Source organism: Dryobates pubescens, chromosome 14 (assembly GCF_014839835.1).
Source record: "Dryobates pubescens isolate bDryPub1 chromosome 14, bDryPub1.pri, whole genome shotgun sequence".
Taxonomy (NCBI): Eukaryota; Metazoa; Chordata; class Aves; order Piciformes; family Picidae; genus Dryobates; species Dryobates pubescens.
Genome location: NC_071625.1, coordinates 6,279,046 through 6,298,970, shown reverse-complemented (window position 1 = coordinate 6,298,970; position 19,925 = coordinate 6,279,046). Strand labels below are relative to the sequence as shown.

The following is a 19,925-nucleotide window of genomic DNA, read 5'->3' as shown; positions in this document are numbered from 1 at the left end:
AAGAAAGCCTACCATGCCAAACATTGTGTCGTGCTTAATCCTGTACTTGTCCTTTATGTGGCGCTCCCTTTGACGTCAGTGGAAACTTGACATCTGATAGCGCAGAGGAATCAGGCTGAATTGATTATTTTTTAATATAAAATTGAATGGAAGAAAGCCTTCTGAAATGTGCAGGCACACTATACCTTCCTACAACAAAAAGGGATGTTTTCTGCTGTATCCTTCAAGGACTGTTGCCTGTATTGATCTGTGACAGCACAACTGGCAGATTTAAAAGTCATTGCTGGAAAGTGTCTATAATGAGCAGACCAGGAATTCCTAATAGATCTGTAACCTCTGCACTCCCATTTGCTGTTCTACAGCTCACATGCCAGTGCCACTCCTGTATATGCAGCTTTGCCTTCCGTGTTTCACTTTTGGGGTTGTCAAACCATCTTGCTAAGAGGCTTGCAAATGTAAAAGGACACACACTGTGTTAATGTGCAATAAGCATTAAATATTTTCTGCTTACACACGAAGGGTTCTGAGAAATGCCTTTAATTTTTATAAGCAATTTCCCAACTGCTTCCTTCTGCCACCACCAACAGTAACCACATTGTATGCACGCACTTTTCTCCCCCTTCTTAACAAATAAAAACAAATGACGAGTTTTACAATGCTGAATGTAAACGATGCAGTCATTCTGCTGTTGTGATTCTAGATTTATAACGACCTCGCTAACAACCGAATTTAGACCTCCAGGGCTGGTTCACAACAGAATAAAATTGGAACCATTTATTTGTTGTTGTTGTTTCAAGATTAAAACCACATTTGGATAAACCGTCCAAATAAGAAAAGGGGATAAACTAACAGTACACTTACAATGTCATTGCCATACCAAACACTGCTCGGAGCAAGAGGGCACGGCAGAGCCCTCAGGAAGGCTCATTTGCGGGCCCAGCTGGGTGCGAGCCGCGGGTCGGTGAACCACCGACTTCAGCCGGTTGGCAAAGGGCTGGCAAGGTCTGATCCCTGCCGTCTTGCGATAAAGTACCGGCGTGTTGAGCAATATAAAAACATCTCAAATATGTATTGCTCAATTTTATTCTCTCACGTCCATCCCCGGGAGCGGTGGCTAAGCCGCTCTCACGGTAAGTAGGTGCTTCCCAAATGTGGAGATGATAGGAGTACAGCTCTACCTGCCGGCTTCTCCCAAAGACACACGCTCCCCAGTGACAGGAAAGCCCGTTCTCGTTCCTCTGAAGCGTGCCCGCAGCTCCCTCGGCTAAGCGCGTTGCTCTCCGCCCCCAAATCCCCGCTGATCCCTCCCAAAGCTCTCCCCGCCGCTGCCGCCTGAACCAAGTGCCCTGGCACAGGGGGCCTTTCCTTCCACCCCCGGCAGGGAGCAGCAGCCGCCCGCAGCGCCGCTCCCTCCGCACATACACACAACACACGCTCCCGCCGTGCTGCCCCCTGCCCGCCGCCGCCTCCCCAAGGTCACGGCGCCCGGGGGTGTCCGCAGCGCCCCGCGTAGCGTCCGGGCGGCCACAGGTGCGCAATGCGGTAGGGGAAAAGCGAAGGGGAACAGCAGAAGGGGAGAGCGCGCCGCCCCCGCCCTGCCTGAAGCCGTGCTGCTCCGCGCCGCCCGGTTCCCGGGGGGGCGCTGCTGGCCGGCGCCCGCTACAGCTCCGCGGCTGCGGCGGATGGCGGATTATAAGGGACGGTTCTCTCCGCCCCCAGCGGAGTCTCCCTCCGCCTCCGTCCGCGCTCCCCTCCCCTTTCTTCGGCCGCGGAGAAGGGCATGGAGTTGGCGGGAGCCTATAAAAGCCCCTGACAGGCAGCCGGGGCCACGGCGCTGCGACTGCCTCCGCGGACAGAGCCGGGCCGCGAACCATGTCCCACCACTGGGGGTACGGCAGCCACGATGGTGAGTGCCTGGGGCGTGAGGGGCTCCGGCGCGGCACGGTGCGGGCCACCTGCCGGCAGGTCCCCCAAAGCAGTACCCGGGTCGTCCGCGCCGCGCGTCGCACCGAGTCCTTGTCCGGAGCGAGAATGAGCTCGATAGAGCATTTTCCCCCCTTTTAACCTTGAGATGCCACCTGCGCCCGAGCAGCGCGCCGGGCGCCGTGTGCCTGGAGCATCTCCTGCGTCCCTACCGTCATTCCTTTGCTTCGGGAGTGGCGCAAGGAAGAGGGGGAACGGGGTGGACTCTGGAAGGACGCCCCGGTGCAATCTCAGCCTCCGAGGTTCATGGGCTGCCGGGTCACTGCCTTGGTCCTTAGGTGGGATCTCCCCTCGGCGCCTGTGTTGCCAGCACTGGCAGCTTGCACAGAGAGTAGCGGCTGATGCTGGTGTTAAACATCCCGGTTGCCGAAGCTAGGGTTGTCACTGGTATCCCCCGAGCTTCGTGTCTCTTCCCACCAAGCTGCTCCGCGCTGTCTTGCAGGACCCGCGCACTGGCACGAGCACTTCCCCATCGCCAACGGCGAGCGACAGTCCCCCATCGCCATTAGTAGCAAGTCCGCCAAGTACGACCCCGGTCTAAAGCCCCTGAGCTTCAGTTATGATGCCGGCACGGCCAGGAACATCGTCAACAACGGGCACTCTTTCAACGTGGAGTTTGATGATTCTTCTGACAAGTCAGGTGAGACCTCATCTTCATGTGCAAGGTTGGAGATGGGAGAAACTACTAACGCTGCTGTCTCCTGAGGCCATAGGGTTTTCTTAAAGACAGAGAAATACCCAAATGTTGTGGCTAAGGGAACATCAGGATTCGGCCCCGAAGGATCCAGCATCCTACACGGCTCCTCTAGGCTAGCAGGAATCTGAACTCTTGTTAGAACAAAACTAAATGTATCTGGGCAGTTTCGAGCTGCCCTGCGCTAAACTCCAGAAAGTGAATTGCTTTATTTTTAATCAGAAGGACTTGGATAAGGGCTCAGCTGTGGAGAGGAAAAGAAAATGCGATTCTTTGACAAGAACGATTTCAGGCATACCTCATCATGAGCTACCGACCAAATGGTTAAAATAAGAGGCAAAATACATCGCGGGAAGAAATCAGCCTTAGAATAACAAAGGATTACAGTTGAGAACTTGAAGTGGAAATAGTTTGGAAATAGTTTCTTTAGTTATCAAAATATTATTTCATATTTCAGAAGCCAATATTCTCCCAGGTTAGTACAGAAACAGAGGAATGATTAGAAAATACCTCTTTCGTTCTTTTGTCATTTAAACAAGTATTACGCCTGACATTTCTTGACACAGGGCTTTCTAGATGAAGGTTATGCATGTGACACATTCCTCCCAAGTTTGCTAGCAGGCAGTCGTTCCACAGCATCTCTCTGTTCATTGTACTGTGGTGAAATCGGGTGCTGAATCCTGCAGACCTTCTAGTAATCCTTATGGAAAGGAATGGTCGCAGTGATGGGCACAGGGAATCCAAGCTGCAGGGCTTTGTAGGTTACCTTTAATTGTAGTTCTTCATCTGGGTGAGTTTGCAGAATTCATCACTGTGCTACAAGGACTGTGCCTTTAGTTTTTAACTGGGATAGCAAAACCAGTCCCATCGTAAGTCACTGCCATCTCTAGACGCTGTCTGATTTAACTTGTTTCAGCTAGTGCTCTGTTTTCCCCAAGAGTTTTGCTGGCAGTGCAGTTTAGGGAATGGTACTGAAAACAAGTGGTTTGTGCCTGCTGAAAATGTGAGGGGTTTGCAGGTAATGTAAGAGAACAGCATAACAGACTGTTAGCATTGTGTTTTAATTGCAGTCTTTATACTGAGGAGTATTAAGGGTCAGCCTTAGGAGTTCGCTGTTGTATAGATATACATAGGTCTGTGTATAATTCACATAAGAGCATCCCCATTAGTGTTTGCAAGGTTGGACTTGAAGATCTTAAAGGTCTTTTCCAATCTAAACAATCCTATGATTTTTCTGAAGCACTGAGGAACTAAAGGAGTTGAATGAGCATTCATTTTAACAGCACCATTGGGGAATAAGGTAAATGATTCAGAATGCAAAAAAGGGGATTGTGTTTTCACGCTGCTTTCATTGAGCCGAAAGGAAACAGGTTTGAGTCTTTACAGTGTAGCAAAACTATTATGTGTTCACTTTGTGTGTGCATAAACTTGAAAAGACTGTAAAAATTAGATTGTATTTGGAAACTTGGGAGGAAAAAATGGCAGGAACATATAGAAATCAAAAGAAATGTCTGTAGGAAGAATGCTTTTTATGAGGAAAGTCAGCACAGAACCAGAACATCTGTGGCAGGGATCCTCTGACAGATAAGCAGTGACACAGCTTTCAGAGTGGGAGGATAGGAGTTGCAAGTAGGAATATTCTCACTAGCTCTATTAGTGAATCAGAAACTGATTATTCTTTAGAAAAGACATTAAACAGATGTCTATGAAGACAGGTAATGGTGGATCCTTCAGTATCACACTTCCTGTTGAGAATTAGAGTGCATAGAATCTACCTGGCAGCATGCTTAATGGCTTCATTTGTATGCAGTTAACTAGGTAACCTACTTTTCCTTACACAAAATAGAGCTGTCTTTGACTTGACTGTGCTTGGTGCACGCCTATTTCTGAATCTGAAATTAACTGTAACCAAGTTCTTGGTTAGCGTGCAACAGTCACAGAGAGAAACTCTGTGAGATGATGCGAGGTGCTGGTAGTTCACAGAAGATAATGGAACAAAACCATGTGAGCACTTCCCATGAGTTGGTTTGCTTGTTTCTCAATGCTGTCCTATATACAGTAATGAGTTGTCTCTGGCCCTAGGCACAAAATGAGGTCATAAGATCATTGTTTGTGAGTAATCTTCAAGATGTAATTGCATGCAAAGAAGGAGATCCATTCATTAAGAATTTTCAGACTCATCACTAATGACAGTGAAGTAAATTGAACAGCAGTTCTAGGTGTTAATGTCTGCTTGACTGCGTCTCTGCAGTATGCAAAATGAGATCCTGCAATAAAAAACGCAGGTAATTTTGTAGTAAAAATAGGTAAGAAAGGTAAAATGCACATTTGCATAAAGCTCTTTGAATGTAACTGTTACTGCTTTGATTCAGAAAATAGGTAATATTAATACTCTTAATCGCAAGAAACAAGAAGTAGATATCAGAATATGCAACATTTTGACGTAAACTATTTTTCCTCCAAGTAAAAGGCTCTTCCCCTTAAATCTGTACTTGTTACATTGAGTGCATGCAAGAGTATGTAGTGTTTTCTTCTTCTGTTTTTCCTGTGAAAAAGTGAAAATGAAAAGAAAGGTAGGAATTCTTAATGATACCCCATTTATATACTTCAAGTATAGTAAGGATCTAGAAGAAAAGTTTTGCTTCTTAAGCAAAAAATATCTATATGCACTTTCTGTGACTGATATATCTTCACAGATGTTCTCTGCTCTTCAGAAGGTCTCAGGTGAAGCTTCACAGACATAACTCTTGCTTCATGTTATAATTCTACCTATGACCTATACATTTTTTTTCATTTTCAATGTTTTAACAAAGAAATTATGTTAAAGTCTTTGTGATGGATCTAGGACCTGACTTTGTTTTGCTTTCTTGTTTGTTTTTTTGTTTGGGGTTGTTTTTTTTCGTATGCCTAGATATTACTAACCAGGCTCAGAAAAATTTTCATCCTAAGCAAATACCCCCAAATATTCAATTTCATTTCTTGTGGTACAGCTTTTGAATTTCTTGGACTGTGTGACAGCTGTTGCATTCCAGAGTACACTTATAAATACTCAGCCAGTTTGTAAAGTGAATCCCCTTCATTTTTTACAGTTTCTGGTTGATAGAAATGGAGTATGGAAAGGAAACTCATAAGCCAGCATTGCCTTATTTATGAACATCTTTTGTTTATTGAAACTCTCTTATTTCCTCTTAGATATCCTTGTACCTTCTGTCATGTTGCCTTGTAGTCTTTTGGAATGTTTTCTTGGACTTGTGTGTGGAAAATGAACAGTGAACTTCCTCTTCCAGTTCTACTTAGTCTCTTTTTCTTCAGTTCTTGGAGTTGCTTTCTTAGTTCTCATGTCCACTGTCTTTTAATAATAGTGAAAGTACAAGCATCTGTAAGCATTCCTCTTTAAGATTTCTACAATTTTAAGTAAAGGCAAAAATATATTATGAGAAAAATGTCACTAGGAACAAAACTGCGAATTCAGCTTCATCCACGCTTGTGTCCTGGGTCCTGAGCTTCCACATGAGTAAGTAAATGGTGCTGATATGTGCTAAATTGAAATCACCTCCTTTTAGGAACTTTATAGTAAAGGAGCATCTTGTTAATGGTACTTATTTTATCATATTAAACATTTTCTAGTCTGCTGTAAGGACATGTGTCACTTTAAAAGACAGAATTAGACAGCGACTTCTCAGGGCTGTAAAGCCACAGGAAGTGACTTTGTTCAAGGAAACCTCAAAAGCCCAAAGGAGGATTTTTGTGACATACTAATAATGTGTTCTCTATGTAGTTTCCAGGAAAACTTCAGAATTCACCTAAAATCTGAAATTCACATGAGAAAGGCTCACAGCAGTTGGCACTGTATTCTGTATTTTCTGGTTGTGCGCCCAAGATTATAAAAGGAAGAAGTCAATTGGCAATTAATTTATTCTAGAATGGAATATTAAAAGATCATTTAGCTATACAACCTGACAGAAGTGAATTGCAGCTGTGGTCTAAGGCTCTAGAGACATTACTAAAGGTATTGGTAATTTTTGCTTGTGGACAAGGCTCCTAATTTTCTCTTTTCCTTTCTTGCCACTGAGGTAGAGATAGTAGTGAAATCCAGGAGAGAGTCCCAAGTAGATCTGACAGTTTTGCAAATACTAAATCATAGTAGAACTTTAGAATTATGAGGAGACCCAATGAAATTAAATCCTGCATCAGCCTTGATACTAGCACCCCTTGGGAGACTTCCAGTAGTTGTAATATACAACTACTTCCTATAACTGTAAATATTAATGAGGATGCTTCAGCTGTCTCGAGTTCTGACTCACTATAAACAAACCTATCTTTTTGTTACACTGGGTTAGTCAAGAGCCAGCGCGTTAGCACTGCTTGGCTGGCACTGAGCTGCTACTGAAAGTTGTGCCCCTGTTGCTTTTTTCCTACGCTTCCACCTCAGCTGGTAAGTGGAGGAAGGAAAAAAGCATGTCTGCTGCCTTTAAGGCACAACACTTTATCAAAGTCACTGCCACTGGTCTATTTTTAGACTTCCCAGTTCCCAAGATTTAATACTAGTTATGCCAGAATGGTATTGCATGGTGTCAGCATCCAGTCATGGAGTGAAGGTCCACAATGCATTATAGCCTACACTAGACATATTTATTGACCATTCAGAATCCTAAATTGGAGAATTGATGGCTGCACTGGGACAGCTGCTCATGTGCCACAAGTACTGCTGTGCACTGTTTGACTAGTCAGGGTCCTATAGGATCATTAAGTCTTCCGTGAACTGGGATCATCAGAAGCTGTAAAGTATGTAAACAAATAACAAGAAAAGCTCTAGTGCTTCCAGGAACAGGAAAGGAAGATGAGAGGGCGTGAGATCGGTCCTGCACATTTCAGGCTCTTGTTTCTTTACAGAGCCCAAAATGCCTTTCTTCACTTCAATCAGATTCTTTTTTTTTATTCCCTTTTAACATGCAAATTCTGAGCAGAAATTTGACATGGATTGTGCGTTTAAGAATCATGGCAACTTCCTCCCCTTCTTCCAAATTCTTCCACTAGAGGCACTTCTAGTGCAACACCAAGAGCACCTAGTCAGCTGTTATCAGCTAGGACCACTTGGAATAGTTTAAGATTAATGAAGCTGTGTGCCAAATGTCACTGTGACGTCTCTTCCCAGCTGATAGATCTGTTAATTTACTTACAGGCACAAGGGACTGCTGTGTACTTAGAGGCAATACTCACACCTTATGTTTCTTCATCCCTCATTAGATCTCAACATGGTATGAACACTTTTCAGTACTGTAAGCAGTCACTGAGATTAGTATTATAGCTGTTATAATCAGAAAGTAAATCAGTTGTTGCTTTTTAAGAGCATTTTCATGCTTTCAGCTCAGTTCTTACAAAGCCATTGTCACATGGTGTGAAACATGAGGATTGAAGGCTGATCGGGGGTTCGGTGTAGCACCTTATAACTAACTATCAGAGAATCTCCTTTTAGAAGACTGCATGAGAGATAAAGACTGATTCCAGGGAGTGGGAGCAAAATTAAGAACCTAAATTACTTTGTCTCTGGCTGCTAGCCAGTCTGAATGAAATAGTTCAACTGAGGTGAGTCAGAATCAGTGACCTGCTGTCGATACAAATGTCTGCAGACCTTCTGTATTTTGGCAGCCGATTCATTCTGATCTATCTCTATGGAACATCCTTGTTGCCTTATCAGGCTAACCCTCTAGCAAGTGTGGGGTTTTTTCTTGAGATACCAATTCTGTAGTTTTTGCTGAACCCCATTACAGATGTTTTCTGCGAGAGTGATGCCTACAGTTAGAAGCTTGCGTGCTGTCTCGCTCTCTTGCCTGTCATGATATGGTGTCCTAGGAGGAATGTCTGAAAGAGATAACCTAAAGAAGGAAACATCTCACAAAATGTGGTGCTCTGCACTCCATGTTTCACACAAGAGACAGTTCACCCTATCTGAACTTTTCAGTCTGTCAGGCAGGGAAGCCCATCCTTGCATAAGAACACAAGGCTAATCCCTAAGCATCCTCATAAGAGCCTCTTTTGTGCCATTAATAGTGCATGATGCTCAAGTTTGTATTTATCAAGTAATGCTTCATCTGTATCCATCTCAGGCCTATTTTCTGTCATACAGATGTCTGTGCATACATGAAAGCTTACAAAACATTAACATTAATGTATATAATGTGCATGTATTTACATAACCATCTACCTGACAACTTCACATACATGTGCACATCTACCATAGACTGATGAAGAAATTGTGGCTTTCTTTATGCCAAAGCAATAAGTGTGTGAGAGGCCTGTCCTCAAAAGTAAATGGTTGAAATGTCCTGCTGCCTACTGGGTTTTTTGTTTGGTGGAGTCTCAATTTGAACTAAATATCCTAGATGTGGAGCTCTGGACTTTTGTTGTGCTGTAGAGGACCCATTATTTCAGTTCCTGGAAGGAGCTTTGCTGTCAGCAATTTGCATTTAAAGAACACTTTCTCATTCTGCATTTTCTCAGTACAAATGTTAGAGTAGTATTTTTCCTACCACACCAATTTGTATGTCAGGGAGGAATTCACTCTAACTGATGAAGCTATCTTGTAGTTCAGCCATTTCGATCATTTCTTTGACAGGTTTATTGCCTTTGTGAGATTTATTGGTGCCCTGTTCTGTAGAGAAAGAATATCCTGTAGGAGGTAACTAAATAACAGTAATTCCACAGTCTTCCTGCAAAAATTCACAGTTGTGCATGCTGCCACTTCCTGAAAAAAGGTATGAAGAGGTCCACAGTAGTTTTGACAAAGCTGTTCTCCTCTTCATGGGAAGGGCAACTACCCAGTGACTTGCCTTTAAATAGGACAGTATGTTGTGTGGCCTCAGTAAACAGCTGTCCCAGATCCAGCAGAATGCTCTTTTGATTTTTGTGTGTTGCCAAATGTCCTAAGAAAGTGTAATGGAGACAAATTGAGTTGACCTCCTTCATTTAAGAAATGCCACAGACATAAATGGAACAGTTCATGGGGTTATTTGACTTTTCCAAATTAGCACTGCTAAGACTTGCATTCACCTAATTTAGAAAGTGTTATGAGATGATTTAATAGCACTGCAGCAGAGTTGCTGGATGTTACTAGTACAGCTTCTCCAGTAAAGGGCAGAAGAAGTTACTGTTTTGTAGTCTAAGCAAAGTAGGTGAAAATTTGTCTCACCTTTAACATTTCAAATAACTGTGAAATATTGAGGCTGTCACCTCTTGGGCTATTACACATCTATATGGAGACCAGGTTGTGACACAGATTGTGTTGAGTAGGTTGAACCTGTAAGAAAATGTTCTTTCCAGGCTGGCTTGTGCTGTCTTCAGCCTGCGTCTGAAGCTGTGCTGTGTAATGAAAGGGACCACAGGTGTATATCCAGGATGCTTTTCACTACTAGTGATTTCAAGAGGAAGGGAGGTAATGATCAATCAGATGCTGAAATATGGAACAAGACTTCCCTACCCCTCGGGAAAAAAGGGGGCATGAAAAGGCTGGACTTTCTTGTCAGTGTGGCCTGAATTGATATTGCACATCACACAGGACAAGGATGGGGAAGTTCCCAGAGTGTAAGTGATTCTTGATGAACTTGGTGATGCAAAAGCTGGTAGCATTTATTTATGGTTTAAAAAATTCTTATTCTGGAAAAGAATGAAGCTCTAACATTTTAACTTTGCCTTTTAAGTTTAATTTTGCATCTTTGGAAAGGGTGAGAAATGTTAAAAAAACCAAAAAGGCCTCGTGTAGGCTAAAACAAGAAGGGCTGTTCTGTAATTAAGCCTGCTGAATTTGTATTCATTTACACTAATCTAATTATTACTTTCTTTGAATGCTCTGCTGTGAGTCAAAATAAGCTAGTGCTGGATTTGAGAACCACAGAATGAGAAAAGTAAGCAAAAACTATTAAGAGATTTTTCTTTTTGAGTTTCATGAGACTATAGCAAACTTTGCATAGACAAATAACACTTCAAGTGGGTTTAAGAAGATTGCATGGTTCTGCTTTTCAGCATGCTTTCCATTGGTTAATAATGGCAGATTAACCTGTGCTGTGCTGGTGCTTTCTGAGGTGCAGGAATGGTGGAACCTCAGTCCATTTGTACCTCCAACAAGCAGCAAGTCCATCAGGCAGAGGAACTGAAACACTGCAACTCCATGGCATCTTATTTATTAAATGAAACATGATACTGTGTGGATTAAGTGATTTTGCTTCTGTGAAGGCACAGCAACTGATTACTTCATTTTCCAAAGGAACTACTGCACGTTTACAGTCACCAGTCTGGAAAAAGTACTCTGATTTGTAGTCCTGTGCTTGAACTGGTCATGCTTCTTGGCAGCTAAGCACATGGGAGAAACATAACAGTAGAATAAGATATGTTCCTGTTTAATTATTTAAGTAGCCATTCTTTGTATATCACAGAGCTTGGCAATAGGTAGGGCAAGTCTTGGTCTGTTGGCTGTTCAGCGTTGGCTACAGTATTGAAATGACAAAGACTGCAGTGGAACACAAATCCACAGTTTTCAAATGGAACTATGTGTTGTGAGACTTCCAAATATATTTACCAAAAGTGCCCCAGACAACTGCTAAATTTGTCCACTGAACCCAAATTTTGCATGTGTAAGGCACACAGTGGAAATTCATGTGGTTTATATCTTAATTTTCATGTAATCCTGGTGGTGGTTTTTTTTAGTCAAATCCTTCTCACCCGATTGCAAAGTGTCCACGTTGTCCATGCTTGCATCTAATCAGGATTATTCAAACCTGAACAGACAGTGACCATTTCCTATCTGCATTTGATGTGTGTTGTTACACATGCACGTTCTGTGATGGTGTCTAGACTAACTACAGACTGAGAGGGAAGCATCTTTACTCCACAGAACCATTCTGTTTGTGCCACATGCACAGAGCACACATGTAATACCTGATGTCAACACTCTTCTGTCACTTTACTAGGTATATTATATGTATATCTAGAGAAATTGATCTCTAAGACATATAATTCTTCAAATTACACTTTAAAATATTTGTATTTTTAAATAAATATTAACACCTTAAAGGTTTAATTATGAATTTGAGGCACTTGGCAGGAAAAAAAACCCAACCCACAAAGCAGTGTGAAACCGTGCTCTAATAACTTGGATAAATAGCTCTATTTAATAGAACTATTTGTTACTGTTCTGTGCTTTCTGCTGCACTAGAGGAGACATTCTGTGCCTTGAACATTCTGCAGCAACGGGGCTTGATCCTGCATATCATGATGGTGATTGGTCATAGTTTAAGTACACAGTTAAAACCAGCAGGCAGAATAAGGGTGCTCAGGGGAACTTGCTGCTGTATAATTGAATGTGTGGCTGAGCTCTCCACTTACAGCAGTCCCATAGCAGGAATGATCTCAGCCAGTGGAGAGCAGAAGTAAATGCCTCATTTCCAATCTCTAGTTTAACAAAAAAAAAATCTGCTTCTGCAGGCACCCCCCCCATTTTTCAAACTCATTCTTGAGGGCTAAGGGATCAGAGGGACAAGAGGCCTGAATTCACCCACTGTGCCTAGCGCTTCACTTTGCAACCCAAGGCTAACAGGTGTTTAGATTTAATTTGGAACCTAAAGCGTTTCACTCAATCCAATCTGCCACGGGATTTGCAGGATTAAGGTCTACATGGCTAAAGTGAAGGGACAGAAGTACATTAGCAAGTGAAAGATGATTTTGTCTTCAATTCCACTTCCTTACAAAAAATCTGTTCTTTCTTGGCCTTTTAAAGTTCATTTGGTGACAGAAAAGTTGCATTCTTAGCTCTCCCCTCGTCACCTCTAATATTGGCATGCCTGTTAAATTGCTGATGAGATGCTCACTGTAAAGTCACATTTTTATACATTTATTATTGATTTTGGTGTATTGCAGCAATATACCATTGAGGATAGTCTGGGGAAGCATGGCAGCATGCAGAGTGATGAACTTGGAAGACCTGAGATGGATTTTCCAGTTTGAAGTGAGACTCAGTAACTCCGTGTGGGAGATACTAACAGAGGCTCTTTGCTTTGCAGTGCTGCAAGGAGGAGCGCTGGATGGAGTCTACAGGCTGGCCCAGTTTCACATTCACTGGGGATCCTGTGATGGCCAGGGATCTGAGCACACTGTGGATGGTGTGAAATACGATGCAGAGGTAAGTCTTGTCTTACTTTCCCCAGTCTTTTGTGTAGAATGAGTTGGTTTGGGGTGGTGTTTTTTTAATGACCCACCACAGTAGCAGCTTTTGTACAGATCTTCATAGGGGAATTAACATAGAAGATTTTGGTACAGTGCTACCACAGAACCTGCTCCTTGCAAGAGCAGAGATTAGAAGTGAAGGACTCTTGCAGGTTTTAATTTGGTTTTTTAATATCTACTTGATGTCAAAGAGCCTACAGGAGCAGAAGACCCAGTGTTAACTATCCCTAATTTTCCCCTGCTTTCCTGATAATTACGAAGAACTGGAATGCAGCTCCTCAATACTCATGCATCTCCTTTTCCTGGCCCTCAATTTTTAACATCAAGAAACATTTGTAGAAAGAACAGAAGCATTCTGGAGCAAACCCTTTTGACAGCAAAGAAGCAAAGAACCTGTAAAGAGTGTGCAGGTAGCAAAGTGAGAGCAGGCACGCTGTGCAGTATCTTGAAGACTCCAGATATGCCTTGAACCACTTAAGACTATTACAGTCTCACTACAGGCATGAAGTGACTTTAGTGCCTCGCATCCCACCTTTCTTTGTTCCCTCTCTGGTAATCTTCCTCACAATGCTGTGGCAGACTTTTTTTAAGTACACATTTTCATAAATACACATTGACTGAACATAGCTGTGATTTGCATTGACAGACAAAAGTAGTGGTCCCACAAATTCATTGACTTTCCACTTTTTCATGAGAGAAGTACCTTTTGTCTTATCTGGGAAACTTGATATTGCTTTGCATCTGTTCACAGTGACATAATTACTTGCTCAACTTAACTTGCAGATGTGGGGAAACAGCCAGATGAACATAAATTAGAAATAACTAGGAAATGAAAAAGAGAGCAACATGCTGGTTAATGTAAGCTGGAGAGTCATTTAATGCTCTTTTCAGCAGGTTTCCAGAAAAGGACAGGACTCTTCTTTAAAAACTGTCTAGATTGCAGGGCAAATCTGTAGTTAATGTGTCCGTTCTGCTGCTTCTGATGCTGAAAATCCTGTGTTTTAGTGTTAAGAACTCCAAGATATATAGCATTAAAATACTACATCAAAATCCTGCAGGCTGCATGCAGGAAACACTCATGGTGAAGGTAACAAGAGTTTCACCAGACTAAAAGCAGAGTGATAGAGCCACAGTTTGCACTTAAAACTCTTCTGAGAGTAAGACTGAGAAGTAAAATACATGGCAGAAATCTCACTGCATAAATGGAATTTGAGACTAGATGAATGATGCTGCAAATTCTTAATTGTCTTCAGAGGTTTTTAAATCTCAGCAGTAGAACACCAGCTGCTTTTAAAATGTAATAAATTGCTTCCCTGCATCCTCATTTGTAAACCATTGCAGATAGAATATAATTTTCAGAGTGCTTCTTGTTTTCTTGCTTCTAGCTCCATATTGTTCACTGGAATGTAAAATATGGTAAATTTGCTGAAGCTGTGAAACATCCTGATGGTTTGGCTGTGGTGGGCATCTTCATGAAGGTTAGTTAAAATTTTTCCTTCGTGTATCTTCATTGTGTTGCAGGGGGGCCTAAGAGGCTAGAATATAAAACAAGGCAGCATTATGCTGTAGTGTCTGACTATCTAGCAAACTAGATGGTGCTCCAACTTCTTGGCTTTCTCTACGTATAAAAATTGTAACCTAGCCCTGGAGTATGACTGCCATCCATCATGGTGGTAGCCCTAGAGCAGCAGTCTTCCCTTCATCATGGCAGTGATGGTGCCGTAACTCCTCTCGGTGAAAGGCAATGTGCTGAACTGGCCAACCCATGTGTGCATGAATCTGCAAGAGGATCAGCCTGACTTAACACCTCTTCTCCTTTTCTTGTCATTGTTCAACGTCCAAGACATTTTGTCTTCATTGAATTGTCTTCACAGCTAGTTGGAGAAGGTGACTGTGCCCCAGCACCGTGCACTGTGTCCTGGCCTCACTGTGTTTTATTATGAGGGTGACATCTATGAAAAGAGAGCAGCTCAAGTCAAAAAATAAATCCACACATTGTGAATGAAAATAACTTTATTCTGCCCAGTGTCCTTGGCTGACCCATTATTATTTGCTGACTGCCTACTGGCATGATTTTACAGAGACAGTTCCAGTCATTTTTGCTGTAATACTCCTGTTACGTGATGAAATGGTGCTGGAAAAATGTTTCCTTACAACAGCAAGAGAAAGCTAAAGGTATCATGAGAGTGCATGGTTCTGTTCTTCTCATATGCTTTGTGTTACAGGTAGGAAATACCAAGCCTGAAATACAGAAAGTTGTGGATGCTCTCAGCTCCATTCAAACCAAGGTAATAGTTGCTGTCTGTGGTGACTGACACCAGGCACAACTGTGTTGTGCTGTATTCTTCAGGAAGTAGATTTTTTTGTTTTACTTCAACCCAGTCTGCTGCATGTACAAAAGTCAAAGAAACCTTTCTGCCACCAGCAGTGGTCTTGTAATTCTAAATGCAAAAGGGGTTTTCATGAAGTTGTGGTAGAGAGCAGGGAATGATGGATGCTGATCACTTTGCATCTCTGTGACTACATTTCTCTGTCTTTTAACTGCATTATAAACCTGTAGGGTAAGATTCATCTTCCTAATCTAACCTACTCTTCTAGGTAGCCTTCCTAGTCAGTGTAGACAGATGCAAAAGGCACTTCCCCTCATCTGTGGGATAAATGTCATTCCTCTAAGAGGGCATGCTTCTCTTGGTGGTTTCTAGAGTCCAAACAAGACCTTTGGTGAGGCTATGTATAACTCCTAGTGGGGAAAAATACCACCTTTTCTGTGCTTTAAATATTATCTGAAGCATGTGCATGATCTTAATGAGCTGAGTAATGAGGAACTAAAAGTACTTACTGAGTAACTAGGTACCTTCATAGGGGTAAAGGCATGTGCCAGTGAGAAATGTGGACAGGAAAGGTAAAGAATGAAGACTATGCTGTCATCTGTGTCAGCAGACTCCATCTGAGGTAAACACTTGCTGCCATTTACTACAAGGGACTGTCCAACAGGTCTCCCAGGTTCTGAGTTTCTAGTGCCATCAGTGTACATGGCATCTGAAATCTCATTGTTCCTTCAAGCAAGGTCAAATCATATTGCTAGGAGCAGGAACATAAATTAAACATTTGATATGAGAAACAAATGCCTTAAAAGTTTCATAACATAAAATATGTATTGCTGAAAATCTTTAATCCCAAATGTGCTGTAGGAGACCCTCAACACTTCATGCCAAACTCTGTTTCTACTTTTCTCCAAACACAGGTCTTCTCCTAGGAGGTTTTATTACTGCAAGCCCAATGTGTGTATGTGGTCTCCCCTGATGTTAGCTCATCATCTTCCTTTATTGTAGGGAAAGCAAGCTTCTTTCACAAACTTTGACCCCACTGGACTGCTTCCTGCATGCAGAGACTACTGGACATACCCTGGTTCACTGACCACTCCCCCACTGCTGGAATGTGTGGTCTGGCATGTTCTGAAGGAGCCCATCACTGTGAGCCCTGAGCAGGTAAGTCTGCAGTGAATAGTGCCAGTAGATGTGTACTGGAGTCAAACTGAATGTTTCAATTCAGCCCTCCAGGTGATCTTTGAAGTGGCAGTTTGTGTTACTGCACAGCTATTCAGCATCTCGGGTAGCATCACATGTCAAGAATGTCTGTCTGAATTGCCCCTTCTGCCAGGGCTCTGCCTCTGTGTGTGGAAGTAGAGCCTGCTATAAAACATAAGGCTGCTCTCATTTGAACTCAGTTCAGAGAAAATTGGGTGTGTTTAAAAAACTTAATCAGCCTTTCCAGATACATGATTAGAGCTGCTATGTGGTAAAGGCCTGGGATGATTGCAGCATGCTTGAAAGGACTGTTTGCAAGTGCAGAGTTAGTGTAGCATGTGTTATGAGCATCAGCAGGTTTGCTGTGTGTGTGCATCACCTATCTGGGTATACTTGCCCTGAAGATACCAAGCATCTACCAAACATCTGGAGAGCATGCCTGCTGCATCCCCAGAGTCACACTGTAGAGCCATAATCAGTTTGTTGCTCTCCCTGCATTGCCAGGACTTAGAGCTCGAGCTCATTTTTATTTAGCTCAGAAGAGACTGGGAAATCCCATACAGAACTGTGACAATCCTAACAAAACTGCCTTGTTTGGAAGAGGAAAAACTTGCAGATTCCAGAAGTCTGCTGGCTGGAAAAAAAAACCTTTATTCTGTTCAGCAGCTTGTGGTAGATAGAGTCCTCCTAGGAGGAAGGAGCTCGTGCAGATTAAATCACTCCTGGCTCTAGCTTTCTGCACCATCAATTAATGAAATTACACAGAGGCAAGATTCCATCCTGGGGTTCACCATCTGTGTGCTTGGGAGATATAAATAGAATCTAGACCCTATAAATAAAAAAACTAGCCCTGAAGGGCGTTAGTTTACCCTTCAAACTCTTAAATCCCTTTCATCAATGGTAGACATGCTGACAATATACACATAATTCTAAGGGGTTTAATCAGCTGGTGTGAAAAATGTGCAACTGAGCTGCTGTGGGACTTAACATAATAAAAGATAGCATAAATGGCAAGGATGAACTATTGGAAACAATCATTATAATCAGGATTACCATTAATAAACTGCAAGGGGGCATTAAAGCTGACACTGTTTACACGTTTTAAACTCCTGGTATTGCTGTTGATAGCCTAGGGTTTGCAAATACAGTTTTATTAAAGTACAGGAGCACTGACTAAAATAGTTGTTTTTCCTACTACACAGACTTTAACCACCTATTAGTGGTAAAAGACACCACTTGTTTTTCCCATCCTTCCCCCTCCCCCACCTTATTACCACTGACATTTCAGTGGTTTGAGATGGGTTTGAGATCAAAACACTGTGTGTGGCAGCTTGCCTTTTTATTCCAAAAGTGATCAAAACAAGAAACCATAAAGGAGATTGTTGAGACTGGGTTGAAGTTGATTTTCCAAAGACAGAAAACAGCTGGATGTTACACAGGGTGTAACAAGCACAAGATCATTTACTGTAGTGATACAAGTTCCTGGCAGAGGTTGACTTCTGAACGTTGTTCTGGTTGGTTCTGAAGGTAAAGTCCTCTCCTGGGCTGGTCAATACTTGGGGCCTTCCCCGTTGGATGAGATACAGCCTGGCCTGCAGCTTAGTGTGTGAGAAATCCTGAATCCCACCTCCAGACTTTTGTCAGCAGTTTGTCTTTGTGAAATACCATTTGGGGTGGGCTATTATTTTGGCACAGTCTTTCTACTGGTTTTGGGGATGCCCATTCAGACATTAAGGTGCTTTTATTTCTGATGGTGCAAACACCAATTTTATGTTAGGAACAAGCACTAAAACTTTCCAGTATGCTCCTACTGATGTGGAACAGCTTTCCCTCTCACAGTATCTGAAAACTGAGAAACCTTGAATGAATTTGTCTGCTTTAGTTTGACCCACGGGTAAGAAAAATCCAACTTCCAAAAGAGCCAAAGCTCCTGCAAAGGATTCTGAAAGGATTTCAGTTCAGGTCTTGATCAAGATGCACTGAGTTTATAGAAAATGTGTGCCTACATCCTTGTTTTCTGTGCTTTCTTAGCTCTTGCTAGGATATTTTGTGGACAGAAGTGCCTGAGTCAGGGGCAGGAATTGGTGTGGATGACATGCAAGAGACGCATGGGTGATGATAGAATAGAATAGAATTAACCAGGTTGGAAGAGACCTTCAAGATCATCATGTCCAACCTATCATCCAACACCACCTAATCAACTAAACCATGGCACCAAGCACCCTATCAAGTCTCCTCCTGAACACCTCCAATGATGGTGACTCCACCACCTCCCCGGGCAGCCCATTCCAATGGGCAGTCACTCTCTCCATGTAGAATTTCTTCCTAAACCTCCCCTGGTGCAGCCTGAGACTGTGTCCTCTTGTTCTGGTGCTGGTTGCCTGGGAGAAGAGACCAACCTCTGCCTGTCCACAACCTCCCTTCAGGTAGTTGTAGAGAGCAACAAGGTCTCCCCTGAGCCTCCTCTTCTCCTGGCTAAGCAACCCCAGCTCCCTCTAGACCATGAGCACTGTCAAAACTTTGAGTCGGACCTCTGACTCAGGCCCAAGGTATACAATTCAAATAGTGCTGCTGAAACAAGAGTATGCATTTGAGGATGTTTGTGCCTTTCTCCACAGATGTGCAAACTCCGTGGCCTTTGCTTCAATGCTGAGAATGAGCCTGTGTGCCATATGGTGGACAACTGGCGCCCATGTCAGCCTTTGAAGAGCAGAGAAGTCAGAGCTTCCTTCCAGTAACCTCAGCATTGAGTGTGTTTAGAAATTGCTGTGTTTGTGAGAAGCCCCTTTGCTAAGCACAAATCAGACCTTTGCCATGTGTGCCCTGGCAACATCTTGTCTCCCAGATCTCTTCCTTCTTTTGCTCTGCATCTAAAATGCCAGCTAATGAAATGTGAAAGGCTCTTGGCCAAATAGGAAAAAGGGTTCTTAAGGTGTGGGCTTGGGAGATGCATATGGGAGGGTCGCAGGGTGGTGGGGGTGGTGGCTGTGTGTATTTTGGTGACTATTACTGCAACTGACACTTTGTAACTGCATTGGCTACTTGGGGGAGGATAAGGTGATAGTGGAATAAGCCATTTTTAAGAAACCTCATCCACTGGTGTGATAGTACACATAACTAACAGTAACTTGAAGCTTTGTGAAAAGCACAGGAATATAGAATCTAGATATGACATAGGAAAGAAAAAAAAAGGTATTTTAAGCAAGTAAAGCAAAATTAATATTGAGAATTAGACTTTTTAGATTTTAAGAAACTGACATGTAAATATTTTTAAGACTGTTTTACATTTTTACCCATGCTATCAACAACCTTGATTTTTGTCTTAATGGTAGTGTTGGATTTTTTTAATTGAACATGTTCTCAGTTTAAGTATTCTCTTCAAAAGTTGTTATGACCATAGAAATAATACAAAGGGTCTTTTCATTGAAATAATATATGCTCTAATTTAAAGAGTAAAATAATATTGTATTTTAGATAAGTTCTCTAATAAATCTATAATTATATAT

At 42.5% G+C, this 19,925-nt stretch overlaps 1 protein-coding gene across 1 annotated transcript; it reads left to right on the top strand.

The window, feature by feature from the left end:
- Positions 1-1,757: 1,757 nt before the first annotated feature.
- On the top strand, positions 1,758-19,922 carry CA2 (carbonic anhydrase 2). Its single transcript, XM_054167120.1, has 7 exons — positions 1,758-1,906; positions 2,426-2,623; positions 12,730-12,848; positions 14,278-14,370; positions 15,118-15,180; positions 16,225-16,380; positions 19,038-19,922. The coding sequence occupies exons 1-7, from the start codon at positions 1,873-1,875 to the stop codon at positions 19,155-19,157; spliced, it is 783 nt and encodes a 260-aa protein (XP_054023095.1). The 5' UTR covers positions 1,758-1,872; the 3' UTR covers positions 19,158-19,922.
- The last annotated feature ends 3 nt before the right edge of the window (positions 19,923-19,925 follow it).

What these genes read in the sequence shown, in the direction of transcription:
- CA2 (XM_054167120.1), top strand. Translation starts at nt 1,873, where the DNA reads ATGTCCCACCACTGGGGGTACGGCAGCCACGATG. An exon ending in TGGTGGGCATCTTCATGAAG is followed by an intron (nt 14,371 to 15,117) that starts GTTAGTTAAAAT and finishes TTTGTGTTACAG; the next exon opens with GTAGGAAATACCAAGCCTGA. An exon ending in TCAGCTCCATTCAAACCAAG is followed by an intron (nt 15,181 to 16,224) that starts GTAATAGTTGCT and finishes CCTTTATTGTAG; the next exon opens with GGAAAGCAAGCTTCTTTCAC.